The sequence below is a fragment of the Lipophrys pholis genome (genome assembly GCF_963383615.2).
Source record: "Lipophrys pholis genome assembly, chromosome: 21".
Classification (NCBI taxonomy): Eukaryota; Metazoa; Chordata; class Actinopteri; order Blenniiformes; family Blenniidae; genus Lipophrys; species Lipophrys pholis.
The window spans coordinates 3,980,640-4,000,866 of NC_137649.1; the positions used below are offsets into that span (position 1 = coordinate 3,980,640).

Here is a 20,227-nt window from a genome sequence, read left to right on the forward strand (position 1 = left end):
TCAGATATCATGTCTCACAGTTTTCTATCATTTCCAGACAAACAAATCACTGGACACAGAGTCGGTAGCCTTGATTCTAGCTCAGGGGTCTGCAACCTTATTTTATGTGCATAACACACCATTTTCCCCAAAAAAACAGCTAAAAACAGCCACAATGACTAAAAACTGAAAGATTTGATAAAATTACTCCCAAAAGATAGGGGGAAAAAAAGCTAATATGATAAAAAACATTAATAGTAAAAAAAAACAAAAAAGGCTCAAAATTGATAATATAACTAAAACAGCAAATATTTGTGCAAACAAACCGAGGAAAATTGGAAAAAATAACAAACAGAAGCAAAAACAAAAAGTAGGTTTAAATATACTGGAATTGTAACTATTGAATGTCATGAATGGAATTTCTCTTTATTTCAGATCATTGCCACGTCTTGTGGCTCCTGACAAATGTTATTTTGGTGGAAAATGGTGAAAAGGGCTCTTGTGGCCATAAAGGTTGCAGACCCGATGCCAGTGGAACAGAAGTTTGCAGCATTCGTACGAGTTTCTAATCGCGTCAGTTAGAACCTCTCCAGATGTTTTCTGCTTCTGGGCCTCCAACACAACGTTAAAATCACACGTTAAAACACACTTTTTGCGTATAAAAATGGAATTTGTGCACTGAACTTTGAATCACCTTGTGTTTGGTCCACGGCGGTTTTTGTGCTGCAAAACATTCAAGTTGTATCTTTTAACCTTTTTTTTTTATTAATTCATGGAATCACAGTTTCTCTATAAAATCTGAGCTAATAAAAAAAAGAGCTATAGAGGCTGTTGTGCATTTGTTATAAAGAAACTTCACAGACGATGGAAACCGCTCATTTCAGAAGCATTCTTTACCATTTCTCGTCCTTGTGAGATGGTGCGTTCAGGGACAGTCGTGCAATCGGATAGTTGACAATCTTATCCACGTTAAAAAAAAAAAAAGTCTGCACATTCAAGGTTTTATCGTCACGTCTTACTGGAAAGTTAGTTCATGTTTTCTTTTGAAGCACTTTCAACACAGATTGAAGGACATTTATTGCTGCCAAAGTTTGGCCAACAATATTTAAAGTGGTAACGCATCGTTTCTGCTTTTTCCTTTCAGAAAAGTACCATAGGGTACAAACATGGACAATGACAGTTCACGGACATTCGACCAAGTTGGATTGTCATTACGGTAACTGTCAACTGTAAATGAAAAAAATGAGTTTACCCCGTTTCCACGGAGACGGAGCATTTTCAAAAACATGTGTTTTGCCTCCCCGTTTCCACAGAGACTGAGTTGGAGCTTTTTTGAAAAGTTGCATTTGCGTATGTTTTCATGTAGACAGTGTTTTCAGAAATTTGCGTTTTTACTCCGTCTCCTTGGAAACGGGACTAAAGTTGTGTTTCCGTCCGTTTCCATGGAGACAGAGTTGGAGTATTTTTGAAAAGTTGCATTTTGGGTGTCCATGGAAACAGGCGAAAATGCAAGTAAAGTATTGCGCTTTTGCTTGAAGACATTGTCGTGTAACGGGCCTAAAGGCCCCTGCATACTTCCTTAAGAACCCATAAGAACAAGAAGAAAAGTTGGGCAGTGACGTCAGCCAGCTGCCGAAAATGAATGCTTTTTCGGCAGGAGAGTTCGTACTCCCTGAAGAAGCTGTCGAACTCGTAGGCCACGCCCCCTCACGTCAGGGACATTTCTGTGAAGCGTCGTTTTAACTTCTCATCGGCACAGCTTATTGCTCGCTTCCAATGTTTTCAGAAATGCATTTCGCTGAACTGTTTCAGTGAAGTTTGTGTCTGAGCCGCCACGATGGTCCTGTTTTAACTGCGGGAGCTGAGTGATGCGTTCAGGTGCATCACGTAAATCCGCCCGCCGACATTAAACGAGCTGCGGGGCTCAAACAGTAGCGAGGTTACAAGCTAAATATAATTAAAATATGACTGATTAGCGAGCTGGAATACGCATGTGCAGCACACGGCAGTGCAGAAGTTTCAGCAGTGCAGCACCGAAATACTTCGGCCCGGATGGTTGGAACAGCCGAATCAAATTTCTTGGGCCAGAGGGAGCCGGCGTCATTTTGTTCTGCAGGACCGCGAAGTGCCAAACCTTCTTGTTGTTCTTATGGAGTACGAATCGCCCTTCAGTCTTGGATTACTGAAACACAACAGTGACAATACTTACATGGTGTTTGCAAACCATCGGAGGATAATAATTCAAGTAAACTCAGGAAACGTTGGTCCAGCGCCATGAAAACAATCCCAGAACTCATCCGGTGGAGTATCAGGAATATCTGCATCCGGAAGCTTCTTCAAAACTGCATTTTGGTTCCGCGACCGCGGGAAAGACTGACAGCGCTCGTAAAGTGCCGTGAAGAGTTCTTCTGTCTACTTGTCCTTTCTCCAGAAGAAAGGTTTCCTCAGTGCGTCCTCAGAGCGTCCTCAGAGCCGGTCTTGATCTCCGTCCTCGCTCTGTCTCCAGGCTCCTGGAGAGAATCCCTGACGAGGCTCCGCTGCTCGGCGGCTCAAAGAGATGTTTCTCTGTTGAAGCTGATGGACGGCTCCATCTTGACTCCGTCGGTTTTCTCCCCGGGACACTCAGAGGGAAGCTGCGAGAAGTTTAGACCTTCGTTAGGAAAACGATCCAGCGGAAAGACTTTTCAACTTTGATGATCGTGAGCAGGAAATTCTTCCAGTCTATCTAAAGTTCTTCAAAAGATTGATCAGTTTCAGCTGCCAGTGCAGGTTTTAGGTTCAACATAACGCCAAATACAGTATATATATTGTTATATATAATAAGTATATTGCAGGGGATTAGGGACCCACACACTTAGCTGTGTTGCTCATTCTAGGAAAGCCTGATCATTACAAGTTATATCCCGTTGTGAAGGTGACTAATCAGGCTTTCCAACGACATGTAATACGACACCAATTCGTACTATTAAAGGGGAGAAATAAGTGACCAAACCTTTAAAGGTAGGGTTAGGGGGTTAGGGGGTTAGGGGGTTAGGGTTAGTTTCTCTCTCTCTCTCTACATATATATATATATATATATGAATTTTTTTTCATCATGTATACTCTGCCATACAACAAGGAAACAGATCTCAACATGAAGCCAAAATTAATTAAACCTTCTGGTTGCAGTGAAAAAAAAGTTTCATGGCAGCATCACCAATATCTCACCTCGAGTCTCACTATTGTGTCGCTAATCTGAAGAATTTGTTTAAAAAAAATCGATGTTTTCTTAAACGTTTGGACAATCTGCTAGGTGGTTTGGAGGATCGGAGCCTCTTGTGGACTTTTTATCTTTGATATTGTGGACTTTCAGCGGAAATTCTAACATTCCGGGACGTCCAGTACCTAAATTCAAGCTTGTGTTGAGGGAAGAAGAGCAGTGTGAATGAGCTCAGCGGGACGGTGGGAAGCTGGTATTAAAGGTTTCAAACAGATTTATACTTCATGGTGTGGTGGGAGGGACTGGGACAGCCCGGCGGGGTCTGTTCCAGGAACAAAAAGACTTCGTGTCCATCTGGCAAGGCGCTCTGCTCGAGGGTGGGGGCAGAGGACAGTTCAAGAATCTGCCTCAGCTGAAGGTCACATGATGCCGGCAGGAGGAAAAACAGCGAGTTAAGAATAAATGCTGTCGTCTCCAAAGGACAAAGAGAAGACCTCCATCGTCGGGGGGGACAGACACTTTAATCAGTAACTACATGTTGGAAAGTGTCGTCCTTATTTTACAACCTTTGGATTCTGGCATGTGAATCTTATCTGGAAGTTAGTGAGATTACATGAGGAGGAAGATGCTCTATATTGTGAATGTTAGTTAAGTTCCAGCAGCACTCACTGCCTGAAGGTGGCTGCCATCTGCTCCCATGTTGATGTTGTGTCTTTTCAGTTCCGACTTGATTAAGGCTGAAACGTAAACAACAGCCACAAGAATAAAACCCGACATTTATCATTTGATCTGTACAAACAGACACTCAGCCACAACAGACAGCCTACCGGTGAGCAGCACTCCCAGGAAGATCCAAGCACACAGGAAGAGATTTCCAGCCAGCGGATTGTAATCCGTGGTCAGTTTTCCTTGAATCAGAGTGAAAATGATCCCAAATATCTGCAACCCAACACACAAGCAGCAGGTCAGAGAAGTTATCAAAACTCTGCACACAGGGTCAACAATAAAATCCAGCAGTATGTGTCCCCTCGGGCCTTGTTTACGTCACAATGTTAAAGAATCTACACTTTCCTCGCACTCTGGGAGGTACAAGAGTGATCAGAGCCATGAAAACTAAACTTTTTGAAAACGGTCCGACTCCGTCTCCGTGGAAACATAGAACTTTTTGAAAACACTTAATTTTTCTGGAAACGGGAAAAAAAAAAAAACACTTTTTGAAAACGCTCCAACCCCGTCTCGGTTGGAAACGCAACTTTTTGAAATCGCTCGGTGTCCATGGAAATGGGAAAAAAATGCAATGTTTTGAAAAAGCTTCCATGGAAACAGGAAGAACGCAACTTTTTGAAAACACTCGAACCCTGTCAACATTGAAAGAGAGGGAAACGCAACTTTTTGGAAAATGTTCTGACACATCTTCATGGAAACGGAAATGTGCAACTTTTTGAAAATGCTCCAACCCCGTCTCGGTTGGAAACGCAACTTTTTGAAATCGCTCGGTGTCCATGGAAATGGGAAACAAATGCAATGTTTTGAAAAAGCTTCCATGGAAACAGGAAGAACGCAACTTTTTGAAAACACTCGAACCCTGTCAACATTGAAAGAGAGGGAAACGCAACTTTTTGGAAAATGTTCTGACACATCTTCATGGAAACGGAAATGTGCAACTTTTTGAAAATGCTCCAACCCCGTCTCGGTTGGAAACGCAACTTTTTGAAATCGCTCGGTGTCCATGGAAATGGGAAAAAAATGCAATGTTTTGAAAAAGCTTCCATGGAAACAGGAAGAACGCAACTTTTTGAAAACACTCGAACCCTGTCAACATTGAAAGAGAGGGAAAAGCAACTTTTTGGAAAATGTTCTGACACATCTTCATGGAAACGGAAATGTGCAACATTATGAAAATGCTCCAACTCCATCTCTGTGGAAATATAGAAAAATTTAACTTTTCTGAAATGCTGCTCCTGCTCCTGCGCACCACAGCCATAGAAATAAGTTATTTTTTGGGCTGTGCTCGGAGCCACTGAAAACACAACATTTTTGAAAACACTTCAACTTGCAATCCAACTTGGACTTCCATACGAATGTCCCTGTCCTCCCATTGTTGACGTTTATAGCATATTGTTGTCTGCTGCATGTGTGTGTGGTTTCATTACAAAAACAAACAACAGCGCCCACCAGTGGCCCAACATGAAAACTACATCATTTTCAGCTTTTCTGACAAAAAAAGAAGTAAGCAGACTTCATTTTAAAAATGTTGAAGTGTAGACGTGAAACTTTACTGAAACAAAAACGATGCATTTTCACTGAATCAGAATACACAAAGTATAAACCTGTTCCCCTCGTCCAGCAGCCACATTTGTACCTACAACAGGTTTCACTCTGTTTACTGTCTCAAGGTTTGTTTTGTTTCGATCTGCGACAGATTGCAGATTTGTTTTCTCCAAATGTGGCTTCAGAGAGTCCACACGCAGTAATCGGACTCACCTGAGCAAAAGCATTGAGGAGACCTGATGACGTCCCCTCAGACTCTGGGTAGGTGATTTCAACCCCAAACTCAAATCCCAGCGGCAAGTAACCCGTCATGAAGAACCTGAAAGACACAAGCTGACAGCTTAATGGCTGAAGAAAAGCCACTTAATCTTCCTCTCAGAGTGTTCATCAGGCACCTGCTAATGTCTGTTTATATCGCTTAATAATCTGAGACAAGACTAAACATACCAAATCTTGAAGCAGTTGTCTTTGTTGACATGTAAACACACCTTCAGCAGGTGTGTTTGAAGCCAAAACAGTGTGAGGCAGAGCTTTCAGTGTTTGTTTTGAATGCAGCGTGTGCAGGTTATGAGAGTAACACAGCAGCCTGAGAGATAAGTCTGGAAATTCAACCCTCTCACTGGATGTCAGTGGTAGAAGATGCTCTATATCATCTGGATGTCAGTGGTAGAAGACGCTCTATATAATATGGATGTCAGTGGTAGAAGATGCTCTATAATCTGGATGTCAGTGGCAGAAGATGCTCTATATAATATGGATGTCAGTGGTAGAAGATGCTCTATATCATCTGGATGTCAGTGGTAGAGGATGCTCTATATAATCTGGATGTCAGTGTTAGAAGATGCTCTATATAATCTGGATGTCAGTGTTAGAAGATGCTCTATAATCTGGATTTCAGTGGTAGAAGATGCTCTATATAATCTGGATGTCAGTGTTAGAAGATGCTCTATATAATCTGGATGTCAGTGGTAGAAGATGCTTTATAATCTGGATGTCAGTGGTAGAAGATGCTCTATAATCTGGATTTCAGTGGTAGAAGATGCTCTATTTAATCTAGATGTTGGTGGTAGAAGATGCTCTATATAATCTGGATGTCATTGGTAGAGGATGCTCTATAATCTGGATGTCAGTGGTATACGATGCTCTATAATCTGGATGTCAGTGGTATAAGATGCTCTACATAATCTAGATGTTAGTGGTAGAAGATGCTCTATATAATCTAGATGTTAGTGGTAGAAGATGCTCTATATAATCTAGATGTTAGTGGTAGAAGATGCTCTATAATCTGGACGTTAGCTGAAGTTACATCAGTCAGGGTATCTTTTCAGATGAACTAAATGCCGATGACGCTGACTCTTGTGTGTGCTTGTACCCGAGGACTCCCGCAGTGACGAAGACCAGATAGATGTTGTCCAGGTCCAGAGTGAAGGTGAAGACCACCATGCCCACTAAAGACAGGCCGTACACAAACAGAGTCGTCAATCTGTGAGAAGAGGAGCACAAACAAGTCCAGATTCAGTCATCTGATCATCTAAAGAATGATCTGTTTCTGTTCTTCCAACCCTGATTAGTTAGAGACAAACTGTGGAGACACAATTAGTTAGACTAATCAACTTCTGGAAATAAGCATGGCCGTGTCGACAAGTGAAAACTGAAAACTTCCATTCTGTTTTTAACTGCGTTTCAGCTGTCCAACTGTTTCCAGGTAAAACTAACAAGTGATGAGTCGAGGGAACCGTCTGTAATTACGAGAGTGTCATAAATCTTTAGTTACGATCAGTTACGGGCAAAAGTTCATCGACGAGACTCATGACGGCGTGGATAAGTTACATACTTGTACGTCTTCGTGTGATCCAGCCACAGACCACAGAGGATGGAGCCCACCATCCCAGCAACCACCAGGGTCAGACCGATTCTCCCGGCATTCAACTCCTGGTTCTGAGACGAGACGAGATGAGACAAGGGGAGACGAGATGAGACAAGGGGAGACGAGATGAGACAAGGGGAGATGAGATGAGACAATGGGAGACGAGGGTAGATGAGACAAGGGGAGACGAGATGAGACAAGGGGAGGCGAGGGTAGATGAGACAAGGGGAGACGAGACGAGATGAGACAAGGGGAGACGAGATGAGACAAGGGGAGATGAGATGAGACAAGGGGAGACGAGGGTAGATGAGACAAGGGGAGACGAGATGAGACAAGGGGAGATGAGATGAGACAAGGGGAGACGAGGGTAGATGAGACAAGGGGAGACGAGATGAGACAAGGGGAGACGAGATGAGACGAGATGAGACAAGGTGAGACGAGGGTAGATGAGACAAGGGGAGACGAGACGAGATGAGACAAGGGGAGACGAGGGTAGATGAGATAAGGGGAGACGAGATGAGACAAGGTGAGACAAGGTGAGACGAGGGTAGATGAGACAAGGGGAGACGAGACGAGATGAGACAAGGGGAGACGAGGCGAGATGAGACAAGGGGAGATGAGACAAGGGGAGACGAGACGAGACAAGGGGAGACGAAGGGGAGGAAAACATCAGCTTCCTAAAGGTCTTTTGTCTTCCGTCACAATCAGTACAGTTCAACACAAAGACAAAGGCTCTCCTGACAGGTGGACCATAAGTCAGTCACATGAGCCATAATCCTGTAGGTGTGGGGAGGACGGGGACTTACAGAGTTCTCTGGGCAGTCAGCTGAGACATAAAAGATTTTTATGAGTTCAAGTCAAGTTCTGAGTGTCAGCATCGCTTTTCTGTCAGGAGGGACTCAGAGAGGAAGACGGGCAGGATTGTTTAGGGCCACTGAACCCGAGTGTGTGTGTGTGTGTGTGTGTGTGTGTGTGTGTGTGTGTGTGTGTGTGTGTGTGTGTGTGTGTGTGTGTGTGTGTGTGTGTGTGTGTGTGTGTGTGTGTGTGTGTGTGTGTGTGTGTGTGTGTGTACAGTGTTGTCCTGAGCAGCAGGCATGCGTGAAAGCAGCTCATGAACTCAGAGCCACAGACAATGAAGTGATGTTTCATCAAAGCTCTCTCTCTCTCTCTCTCTCTCTCTCTCTCTCTCTCTCTCTCTCTCTCTCTCTCTCTCTCTCTCTCTCTCTCTCTCTCTCTCTCTCTCTCTCTCTCTCTCTCTCTCTCTCTCTCTCTCTCTCTCTCTCTCTCTCTCTCTCTCTCTCTCTCTGTCGAGGCTCACCACTCACAAGAATGCTAAAGCAGCAAAACAATTGCTAAGGTTAGAATATGAATGCTAAAACCACCCAAAAACCTTTAAAAGCTACAGCATGAATGCTAAAGCCACTAAACAAATGTAAAGCTGCAACGTGAATGCTAAGTCCATGACATGAATGCTAAAGCCACGAAACAAACGTTAAAGCCTCAACAACAAATGATAAAGCCTCAACAGGAAAGTTAAAGTCATAACATTAATGCTGGAGTTCCACAAATCCCAAAAACTATTTTGTATTAAAACAATGGAATTCAAAATAAAATAAAAAGTTTTCCCAAAATATTAATATAATAATTCAGTTTCTAAAGCTAAAAACTCACAAATACATTGAGAATCATTTGAAAGACAGACCCGTGAATCTGGTTAAATTAAATTCAGAACAACAGAGGAACAAGTCCAGTCCTGAAGTGCAACATGGTGAACGACTGGAGAACGTGACTGCTGATGAAGGCCGATCATGAGCAGTCACGTTCTCCAGTCGTTCACTTTAGCCCCGTTTCCACAGTGCCCCTTGGTACCGGTGCCGGTCAGGTGGGGGTTGACTATCCGTAACCAGACCCGTATCAGTGCCGCGTTTCCATTACACGGGGAACGGTTTGAAATGTAGGCGGGGTTATGAACGGTTGTGTAATCATGCAGGATGTGACGCCATAACGGGAGGACATTTTCAAAAAAGTTTCCTGATTGCTGCAGAAGAACTGATTGGAAATGGCTGCTTGCTGGGAGAACAGCGGTCGTCACCGACCAATGAGCAGACGGCAGTGTTGAAGCTCCTCCCCCTCATATCCGGCACATTGTGCCTGGTACCCCAAGTGGAGGGGTAGCGAGAAATGGTTACCAATGGTACCGGTTGGTAACGGTTCTGAGTCAGTGGAAACGCACAACAACCGGTTCCGACCTGACCCGTGCCGGCACCAAGGGGCACTGTGGAAACGGGGATTATGTGTCTGGTTTGCTTCAGAAGGTGTTTACCTGGTAACAGTGTGTGATCATCTGGTTGAGGAGCGTCGACACCGAATAGAAGGCGCCGGTCAAAATCCCTGGAGACACAAACAGAGATGAAGAGTGAACATATGCTTGAAAATAATCAATATCAAATGATTCAAATAATACTGAAGACTTATTTCAAATGTAAAAAAACAAACAAACATGAACTGGTATAAACTTAGGCAACTCTGTTAAATATTATTTAACGTTTTAACAGGAATTAAGTAGAACAAAACACTAAATAGCTTAAAGAATACAGTCAAATAAAATGCAAGCTGAGGTTATTTCATTTGATGCATTTCTTATTTTGAACATGCTCAAAATGAAATATCAAAATCAACAGTGCACACCAATAAAACTAAGATATTTAACTAATCAAACAGTGACTAAGTAACAGTACTAAAATAGAATCATTTTGCATGTCCAAAAACTAGTATAACTTATTAAATCCCACCCCGTCTTTTTAAATAAATAATGTGTGTTACAATATTATATTAAGGATAATTATCTGTTGAAAAGGTAAGGATAAATTAAATTTTTTAATAATACAATTATATATCATATAATGTATATATATTTACTGTGAAGCACTTTGTGACTGTCTGTGAAAAGCGCTATACAAATAAAATTTACTTACTATATATAATAATGTACAATCATTAATAATGGAATGATATAATTTGAAATAGAACAAATAAATACAGATACATGTATTCTATTACAATAGACTAAACCGGTGCGTCCCTATTCCGTAGGTTGGGTTGGATTTGATTCAACAAGCGCTTTCCTCTCCAACTACACTAAATGATTGTACGGCTTCTCACGGATACAATAATAATAAGTCATTGGCAGCAATCCAGTCAGTGACGACCCTGCCGTCAGCAGGTACCACACGTTTCCGTTGTGTTTTTTGAATTTGGTAGTACTTTTTGCTTTTTCCATATGATGCCAATGGCCCGGTGTCTTGTGTCGTTGTTACAGACCGATTGTACGGTGTCCTTGGGTGCCAAGAAAGGCGCCTTGAAAAATAAAATGTATAATTATCATTTGGATTGGGACGACACAACTTTTTGAAAATTCTCTGATTCTATCTCCATCAAAACGGGGAGAAAACACACTTTTGAAAACATTCTCAATCCGTCTCCGTGGAAACGGGGGGAAAATGCAACTTTATGAAATCTCAGCGCTCCAACTCTCTTCATGGAAAAAGGGGGAAAAAGATAAGTTTGAAATTGCTCTGACTCCGTCGTCATAGAAACGGAGAAAAAAGCTACTTTTTGAAACAACGCTCCAACTCTGTCTTTGTGGAAACGGGGGGGAAAAAGGAAACTTTTTGAAAACACTGAATCTGTTTTCATGGAAAAATGCTACTTTTTGAAAGTGCTCCAACTCCATCTCCATGGAAACTGGGGAAAACGCAACTTTTCTGAAACGTTGCGATAACGCGGCCGTAGTAACTATGTGAAGTGTCTTTTGAGTATTTCGAAAATCACTATATAAATAAAATGTATTATCATTTTAGGGTAGGGATGGGCAAAAAATAGATTTAATAGATTAATGGAATTTGTCGCTAAAAAAGATTTTTATTTTGCAAATCCACGTTTTTTTCTCCCCACAGTTGTTACGACCATTCCTTGCGGGTTTCCATAGTTGCTGTTGTACTTTTGCTTAAACTTGGTTAAAGCTTGAATTTACTGAATGACGGAGCCTCATTTACTTTTTATTTTGATATTGTTTTTATGCATTTGAACTCTGAGGACAATCACAGCAATAGAGTTGCACTTTTGAAAACATATCTGATGTCTGCCGTCATTTTTAAGTGCATTGAGAAAAAAAATCGAAAATCAAAACTCGACTTTTTCCTTAAAAAAATGGTAATAATTTTGTTTCGGCCAAATCTCCCAGCCCTATTTCAGAACTGCACATGCTCAGTAGATGGACAGTAAGAACAATGTTTCCTCCGTCATGTCATGACTCCCAGTCCATATTCTCCTGGACTTGGTAGTTTTATTTTGACAGTCTCCGTTATAACAATCCAGCCTGGTCGTCTGTCCACTAGAATGTCTCTGTACTCCAATTGTCTCAAATGAAACCACAACATTAATGCCTTTTTCACTTGAAATGTACTGTAAATGAGGCCTTAGACCTTAAACAGAGTCAATATGCATGCTTGGCGTGCGTGACAAGAAAATCAGCTTTGAGCTCCTCAGCCTGTCAAACGCCGGCGTGCGAGTCCGACGGCGAGTCAGTGAAGGAGTCATGTGAAGGAGCACATGCCAGGGAACATGAGAGTGCAGAAGAACAGTCCCAGCCTCTGTGCTGAAGAGGTTCAGAGGTTTTGCAGCCTGAGAGTCTTTGAATAGGAGTGGTAATGTCGATACGAATGAATCGTGAACATGCCACTCACTGTAGGGACAGTTTGTTGCATTACTTGTTTGTTGTAAAAGGTTTTTTCACAATGAGTCTGATACTGTTGAAAATGCTTTTTTACCAATTTACATAATAAATGGACTTCAAATATAGTATATTAGCTGTTTTTCCCACTTCAGTAGTCTAAACAACACTACAATACACTACACAATACAATAATACATTACAAACGCCACATCATTCTGAAATACACTACATTAAATTACTCTGTAATACACTACATTACATTAAATTACTCTGTAATACACTACATTACATTACTCTGTAATACACTACATTACATTACACTAAATTACTCTGGACTACACTACATTACTCTGTAATACACTACATTACACTAAATTACTCTGCAATACACTACATTACACTAATTACTCTTGAATACATTACACTACATTATGTTACATTACATTACTCTGTAATACACTACACTACATGACACTGCACTACGCTAAACTACATTACACTATACTACATTATACTACATTACACTACAGTATATTACACTACACTATAGTATATTACACTACACTATAGTATATTACACTACACTATAGTATATTACACTATACTACAGTATATTACACTATACTACAGTATATTACACTATACTACAGTATACTACATTACACTACAGTATATTACACTACACTATAGTATATTAAATTACACTACAGTATATTACACTACACTATAGTATATTACACTACACTACAGTATATTACACTACACTCCAAATATTAACAGCAGAAATACCTGTTGTATTAGTGAAAGTATATGAGGTTCCTCCAGTTATCTTTCCAGTCAATTCTTAATAGTAGTACTGTTATTGGTAGTACAGTGATCATAATGGTAAAAGTGATTATTTAAGATTATAACGAGCGCTTCAAGCAGTTGTGTTTCCATTTGTAAATACTTGATGGGGCAACAAGATATTTCAGGTCTGAGTTCAACACCACTGAATTCCACAGTAAAGTGTGTGCACAACTTTTTAGCGACATTATGAACAACATACAGACGCGGATCCTGTGAAACGGTTGAGACCTCTGGCAAGCCGATCAATCATAACAATAATAAAATACACAAGATGAAGTCGTGGCCAGGAATCAAACCGTGGCCCCCCGCGTGGAGGGCGAGGACTTTTCCCATTGCCGGCAAATTCCTCTATTCCGGGGATTCTTACAAGAGTTTTGTTTCTCTTCTAACTTGAGCTTCAAAAAATAATCAGCCTTGTTCATTTTGAGTCGTAACTGGGAGCTCCAGCTGCTGGCGTCCGTCACGACTCGCTCCCCTTTCTGTCAACCAGCTAAGAAATACCCAAAACTCAGAGTCAGACCCAAAACACAAAGGATGGAGCAGCAGATTAGTGGTATCTGGTATTTTGAAGTAGCGAACCGTGCTTGTTATTCCATCCTGGTGAGTGAATATGTTGGCTTAAAACAAAACAAAAACAATTTTGATTACCTCGGAATATATTTAAGAATTAAACCCTGAAAAAATATAGTATGTCATCTGGATAAAGAAGGTTTGGGAAACATCGGGTCTATTTATTGGAGGAAGACTGGGCGCCTTTCTGACCTCAAGACTATTTGGAAGAAAAAAATACTGATTCAATTAAAAAATACTATAACTCTTGTGCCTGCATCAGTGGCCATGGTGCCAGTTTAATTTTATTATTATTTTTCTGCCGTTTCTTTGGCACGTGACTCGTCCTGCGCCGTTGGGAGCACGGACACAAAAAGCACATCAAAACGTGAAGCAAGATTGGGAATAGGTCATTATGACTTTAGTTGACGATTCAGCACCTTGGCCGTAGATTACAGGAGAAATGGAGAGAACACAGGAACAACCTAGACGTCTCACTTCCAACGGAATTCTTGAACCGAGAGAAGCAGGAGAGCGAGGCAGGAGAGAGAATAAGAAATGTAATAATAACAATAATAACTGTGAGCAGCTGTTCTTAAAGGTGCCCTGTAAAGACAAAGTGCTTACAGAGTAAAAACACCCAAACACAAGACGATCAGGCGAGACACGGGGAGACAAGCAATCACTGAAGTGACAGACAAAATTTACAGACAATGCAAGTCTCTAAATGTGAATTTTTAGAAGTGATTTCAAAGAGGTCACGTCGTTCCAAATTCGAAATTCGAGTGAGACTTACCGTAGCTGACGAGCAGCAGGACAAAAGCTTTATTCTTGATCAGGTTGATGATGGACTGTCTGTAGGAGTAGTCCTCTGGAGGACAGTCTGGCAGGACCGCCTGCGCTTGACTCGGAGGGTGAGGAGGCCGGTTCTTTATCACTGTAGAAAGAGAACAAAACAAAATCTGTCAGTTAACAGCTCCATCGCTGGAAAAAGATTACTATCCCAGGAGCCTGTTTATTCTTGTGCCTGTCTCTTTAAGATCCGGACGTGAGAGGCACCTTATGGAGGAGATCGAAGGAGAGGCAGGCGCATAAAAAAAAAAAACCTTTGGAATTTTTATAGTTTATTAAATATTCTTTTCAGTTTCATCTCAAGTGGCCTGGACTGGTAAAATAGTACCATAATAACCTTCAAATTTAAACTTTAAAGATGTTCTTTGCACAGACAGTGGCGTAGTCCAGCGCATACACCAATATATGGCAAATAGCAACTTGTCTATGGTTGACGAGCCAATCAGAGGCGGGGCGGGGCGGAGCGGGTCATGACAAGGCAAATATTGCAAACCGATAAATTGTGCCGAATTTATGTGACAATGAGAAAATACTATAAATAGAGTTTCAGTAAATAGAGCCATCATACATGTCACTGCTTCTACAAATCAAAGTGTTTCTCTGACTGCTTTAAGGGAAAAATTGACAATACACCCACTTCTCCAGGGTCACGACACCACCGGGCGCAGATCATGAAAATGTTGAGGTTTTCACAAAACCAAACAATGACCACATTCTCAACATAAAGACAATTTTAAAGTAAACTTCTGGTGCAAAATACAGTGAAATGTTGAGAAAACTTCTCTCACTGCTGCATTCTGAGTGCTACTATGAGTGAATTATAACAATCCGGGTATCCAGAACCACTCCCTGAGGAACTCCACTAACACAATGCTGCTCTTATAATGTGACATGTAAAGTGACGTTTGTCTGCGTTGTTGTTCTTGGTTGGACTAAACAGCTCCAGGTGAAACCCCGTGTTTGCATACTGTGTTGTGTTATTCAAAACCAACTCCTACTGACTGGCCACTTGTTTGTCTCTAAATCACATCCTCCTCCAAAGTGAGTCTGAACCTCACGTCCTAATCGTGACCTGGCCTGAGCGTCCCCAGAGTCCAGGCCGTCTGCAGTGTTTCCATGAAGATATCCGAGGATCTGGAGGCCGGGGGAAGGCGAAGCACAAATCCCCAGCGAGAGCAACAGATGGCGCTGCGCTGTGAACGGGACACAGGGTGGCGGAGGATGTGGGCGTGTGCCACTGTGGCATGCGGCTATCTACCTATGATGGTAAGGATGAAGAGGCCGGTGGAGATCGCGGCCGTGCCGTAGAACATGACGCTGATGTTGCGACCCGTGAGCTCCACCTCGTCGGGGTTGTACGGGATCAATACGGGAGGAAGCAGGAAACCGATGGCCGTGCCCAACTGTGGAGGAAACCCACGGAGACACACGCTTGATTACATGTTTGAAGGAACCGATCCTGATAACGGTCTGTGTTTTTATCATGGTTGAAATACAGCAAATAGCAATTTATGACCCAGTTCATAATGTTTCAAGTGAAAATGCATCGTTTTCATTTCAGAAATGTTTCACGTTTCCATGGAAACAGCAGAATCAGTGAAAGCGACATAACTGTCATGTAGGGCGACTTGGTAGAGGTGTTGTCCGTTACGTTTGTCAACAAAAGCTGGGGCCAAGGCTATGTTTCTGTCCACATGTATTTATTCATTGGTTCGTATGTATGTATGTTTCTGACCTTTCGCAAAACCTGTTGACCTGAATTGCATGAAATTTTCTGGGAAGATTGTTCCATTAAGTTTTGGGAGCGATTGGGTCAAAGGTCAGTTTTAATCCGATTGATGTTCAAAGCGCTCCATAAGTTTTCACCCCTACTCGGTAGTAATACAAAGGCATGGAAGTCATTGTTGGGGAGGTGGAGCGGTTGGACAAATGGGTTATTATTAGGCTGAAATTACTGTAGCGTTGAATTATGATTTCTCTTGTATAGTGCCCCCCCCCCCCCCCTTAGGAAATCCCCTAAAGCACTTTATACTTAATCACACTTAGCCACCAATGAGGTGGCCGCCATGCAAGGCACCCAATACATCCACTGGGAGCGATTTGGAGCTCAGTGTCTTGCTCAAGGACACTTCAACATGTGAACTGATTGGGAATCAAACCAGCAATCCTCTGACTGGGAGACGACCCACTCTGTCACAGCCGTTCCTTCTATTCCATTAGAGTAAACAATGTTTTTATCTGAATCAATTTGAGAATCGGAGACATTTCTTCTGAATATTAATGTGAGTTAATGTAGAATAACTTCATATTTAGAATAACTGGAATATTTTCATGATGAGGAAAGTTGACATTGTTCTCCCTCCTACATTATCAACACCCTCTGAAAGCAGCCTGTCGGTGTGTGCGCGCTCCTGCAGCCTCTGACCTGGTTCCCCAGAACCGCCATGGCGCAGGCGGTGGACACCTCCCGGGGTCCGAACCACACCGAGGCGATGCGGGACGGCAGGCCGAGGATGAACACCTGCGCTACGGAGCACACGACCTGCGCCGTCATGGCGACCGGGAAGCGGTCGGGGCTCACGCTTGCGCACTTAAGCCAGGCGCCGGCGCAGTTGAGGCCGGCGCCGAGCAGGGCAGTCAGCCGCAGCCCGGTGCGGTCCAGCAGCCAGGTCGCCGGGAAGATGAGCGGCACGTAGGCCACCATGTAGACGATGGACAGCCAGTCCACCTTGTTGTTGGTCACGCCGTAATAGCGCGTGAAGACGTTGGCGATGATGCTGTACTGGATCCACTGGAAGGCGTTGACCAGCGAGTACAGGCTGAACACAGCCAGCACGGCGAACCGGCGCGCGTACAGCCGCGTCTCCAGCGTCTTCCCTCCATCCTCCTCCTCCTCCGCCGCCACTCCTCCTCCTCCTTCCCCACCGGTCGGCAACATCGCGTCTCTTTCATTCGGCTGCGCCTCCTTCTCGTGCTCCGGGCTGCGTGCGCGCGTCTCCTGCTCCTCGTCGTCCGGCCGAAGCTCCGGTGCGCATCGCTCCGCCGCTCCCCCCGGAGCCTTCGGACTCTTCCGACCCACAGCGATGTCGTCCGGTGAGCCGGTGTCCACGCGCAGGTGCTCCTGCACGAGTTCCCCGGCGACCATGACACGTGATTGTTTTATTTTTTAAATTCTAATCTAACGACAGGAAGCGAGAAAACGCGCAGCAGCGGTTTCCTCATCCGGCTGAATGATGCGACGCCGCTCACTTTTTTCTTTTTTTTGCTTGAATATGAATAAAAACCTCCTCATATATTCCTCTCAGGCCGTCCTCTTGCTTCTATTTCTCTCTCTCTCTCTCTCTCTCTCTCTCTCTCTCTCTCCGCGTCCTTCTGCCTTTTGTTGAACTGACGCTGACTCGAGGCCTTCCGATGCTTATGAGCCAATGGAAGCGCAGCAGAGCGCTCTGTGTGTGTGTGTGAGTGTGTGTGTGCGCGCGCGCGCCCTGATACACTGATGCAGCTCTTCCGATTAAACAGGAAAACAAACAGACTCAAGAACAAAACAAAGTTCTGAAAGACAAGAAATGGCTCCCATATGTACCTCAGGTGTGTGTTTGAATGATGAATAATGATCTATCTATCTATCTATCTATCTATCTATCTATCTGTCTGTCTGTCTGTCTGTCTGTCTGTCTGTCTGTCTGTCTGTCTGTCTGTCTGTCTGTCTGTCTGTCCGTCCGTCCGTCCGTCCGTCCGTCCGTCCGTCCGTCCGTCCGTCCGTCCGTCCGTCCGTCCGTCCGTCCGTCCGTCCGTCCGTCCGCCCGCCCGTCCGTCCGTCCGTCCTTCCGTTCGTCCATCTATCTATCTATCTATCTATCTATCTATCTATCTATCTATCTATCTATCTATCTATCTATCTATCTATCTATCTATCTATCTATCTATCTATCTATCCATCCACCAGTTGAGCAGTTGCCAAAGCGCTTTACACTGTTAATCACATTCACCCATTCACACACCAAAGGAAGAAGTGGAAACGTCACCAATGGCAGTGATCGATTGTAGAGTTAAATGTGTTTGCTTTGCCCACATCTTCTGACGAGCTGCTCCATATGCGTGAGACCATAATCTGCTCCAATCCTCATAATCCCCTGACCCCCAAACTAAACACAGACATACACACACTTTGTTGTCACACCTGAGCAGAGAGTTTGTTGGCTTTTTGTCATGAATGATACCTGTGCTGGTGGCTGTCTGTTACAGGAGTCAGCACAGGAAGTCATTGTGACTTTCACTGTAAACTTATAGTTCTTTGACCTTCGTCCCCTCAGCTGGGATTCACACCCGGGCCCCTCGCGGTCAAGGTCAGGACGTAACCCGATGACCTTGCAAAAATCATTTTTCATGTAATTGTAGAGTCCACGGGGAAGACAAACAGCCTTTCACCGGTTGAACATTAACATCCCACTGCATTGTAATTAGCTGAAAATGTTGTAAACATTTCAGTGGTCAAACATTCACATTTACAGACACGTGAGCTTTATTTCACAATAAATGAAAAAAAAAAAAAAAAACAACGTGTTCCTGTGGTTACGGAGAGGAAATGAGAATATGTTTGTAACATGTCAGGTTTTAAAGATCCCTGTGCTTTTCACCAAAAAACAATTACTATCGAAAATAACAACAGTCTCATCCAGGTCTCAGTGTTGTGTTGCATCGCTACTCTTAAGAAATTATTATTATTATTTTTTTTTAAATCAATGTTTTCTTCAAATTTTTAGAATTATCTTGGCGGTTCGTCAGGTCGGATTGGAGCCTCTTGCAGGCCGGTCTCGGCCCCATGGGCCTTATGTTGGACACCATTGCGCCCAATGAAATGCTAGAATCATGCATAATGACATTACATTTACATTACTTCCATCACTGTTAAGCCTTGTACTTATTAATATTTACTCATTTGCTTTTTATTGTGACTCATTTGATATTTTCAACATTATATTCAATTAGATTTAGATTGTATATTATTCATCCCTCAGTGGTTAAATTTACTTGTTACAGCAGGAAAGAGGTAAAAGAAGCAAAATATACATATCGAAAAAGATAAACACTACTATGAAACATACGAACGATATACACTAAACGAATGGCTCAGTAGAGGAAGTGTGCAAAATAAGTAAAATGTGCAAAATATATTATAAAGCAGCAGGTATGGAGATAAACAAATAGATATAATATTATAACTGTGTGGAGCAAGGCTGTAAAAGCATTTCATTGTTGAGTTACGATTCTTCTCGATTGGTTCGGCTCATTTCTTGAAACAGAAATTACGAGCACATCTTTGCAAATGATTGATTACAGTTGCCTACAGTTTGCACAATTACCAGTTGTATATGTCTTGCTGATGTAAACTGACTGTTGATTGTCAGTCAGATGGTTTTACTCTCCATAACACGTCAGCGTTGTTTCATTGTGTCGGCCATCACGTAACAAGAGTTCCTTCAATTGTCAAAATTAGTCAGGAACATAATGCCGCGTATAACATCACATTACATGATATGAATATCTACTGCTGAATGATGAATTGACTCAGGTGACTCTAGAACTTGTCAAAGTTTGGAGTTGTGTGGGACAATGTCGGCTCCCCCCCCCCCCCCCCCCCCCCCCCCCGCTCATCAGGGCCTGGTTCACTGCCCCCCCAAGAGTGTTCATGTTGCTCCTACCACCTTATTCCCCATCTCTCAATCCATTTGAGGAATTGTTCTCAGCTTGGAGGTGGGGTGGGGGGTGGGGGGTGGGGGGGTGGGGGGTGTATGAGCACCGGGCCCAGAACCAGAGGTTCCTGCTTGAAGCAATGGAGGCTTGCTGGGACAATGTCACAGCAGACCAGTGCAGGGGCATGTAGATTCTTCCCCCGTTGCACCGCAGGGGAGAATATCAGGTGTGA

At 43.0% G+C, this 20,227-nt stretch overlaps 1 protein-coding gene across 1 annotated transcript; it reads right to left on the reverse strand.

Moving 5' to 3' along the window:
- Window positions 1-2,435: 2,435 nt before the first annotated feature.
- flvcr1 (FLVCR choline and heme transporter 1) lies at window positions 2,436-17,664 on the reverse strand. The gene is made up of 10 exons (XM_080491041.1): window positions 16,727-17,664; window positions 15,560-15,704; window positions 14,246-14,386; window positions 9,640-9,707; window positions 7,284-7,387; window positions 6,822-6,932; window positions 5,663-5,768; window positions 4,006-4,117; window positions 3,848-3,915; window positions 2,436-2,612 (listed from the first exon to the last, which is right to left on the reverse strand). The coding sequence occupies exons 1-10, from the start codon at window positions 17,444-17,446 to the stop codon at window positions 2,529-2,531; spliced, it is 1,659 nt and encodes a 552-aa protein (XP_080347167.1). The 5' UTR covers window positions 17,447-17,664; the 3' UTR covers window positions 2,436-2,528.
- Window positions 17,665-20,227: the final 2,563 nt, after the last annotated feature.

Coding starts and splice junctions, on each gene's coding strand:
- flvcr1 (XM_080491041.1), bottom strand. CDS start 17,446: ATGGTCGCCGGGGAACTCGTGCAGGAGCACCTGCGCGTGGACACCGGC. Junction 9,708..14,245: donor CCTGCTGCTCGTCAGCTACG/GTAAGTCTCACT, acceptor TTGTGTCTCCAG/GGATTTTGACCGGCGCCTTC. Junction 6,933..7,283: donor GATCACACGAAGACGTACAA/GTATGTAACTTA, acceptor CTCTTCTCACAG/ATTGACGACTCTGTTTGTGT.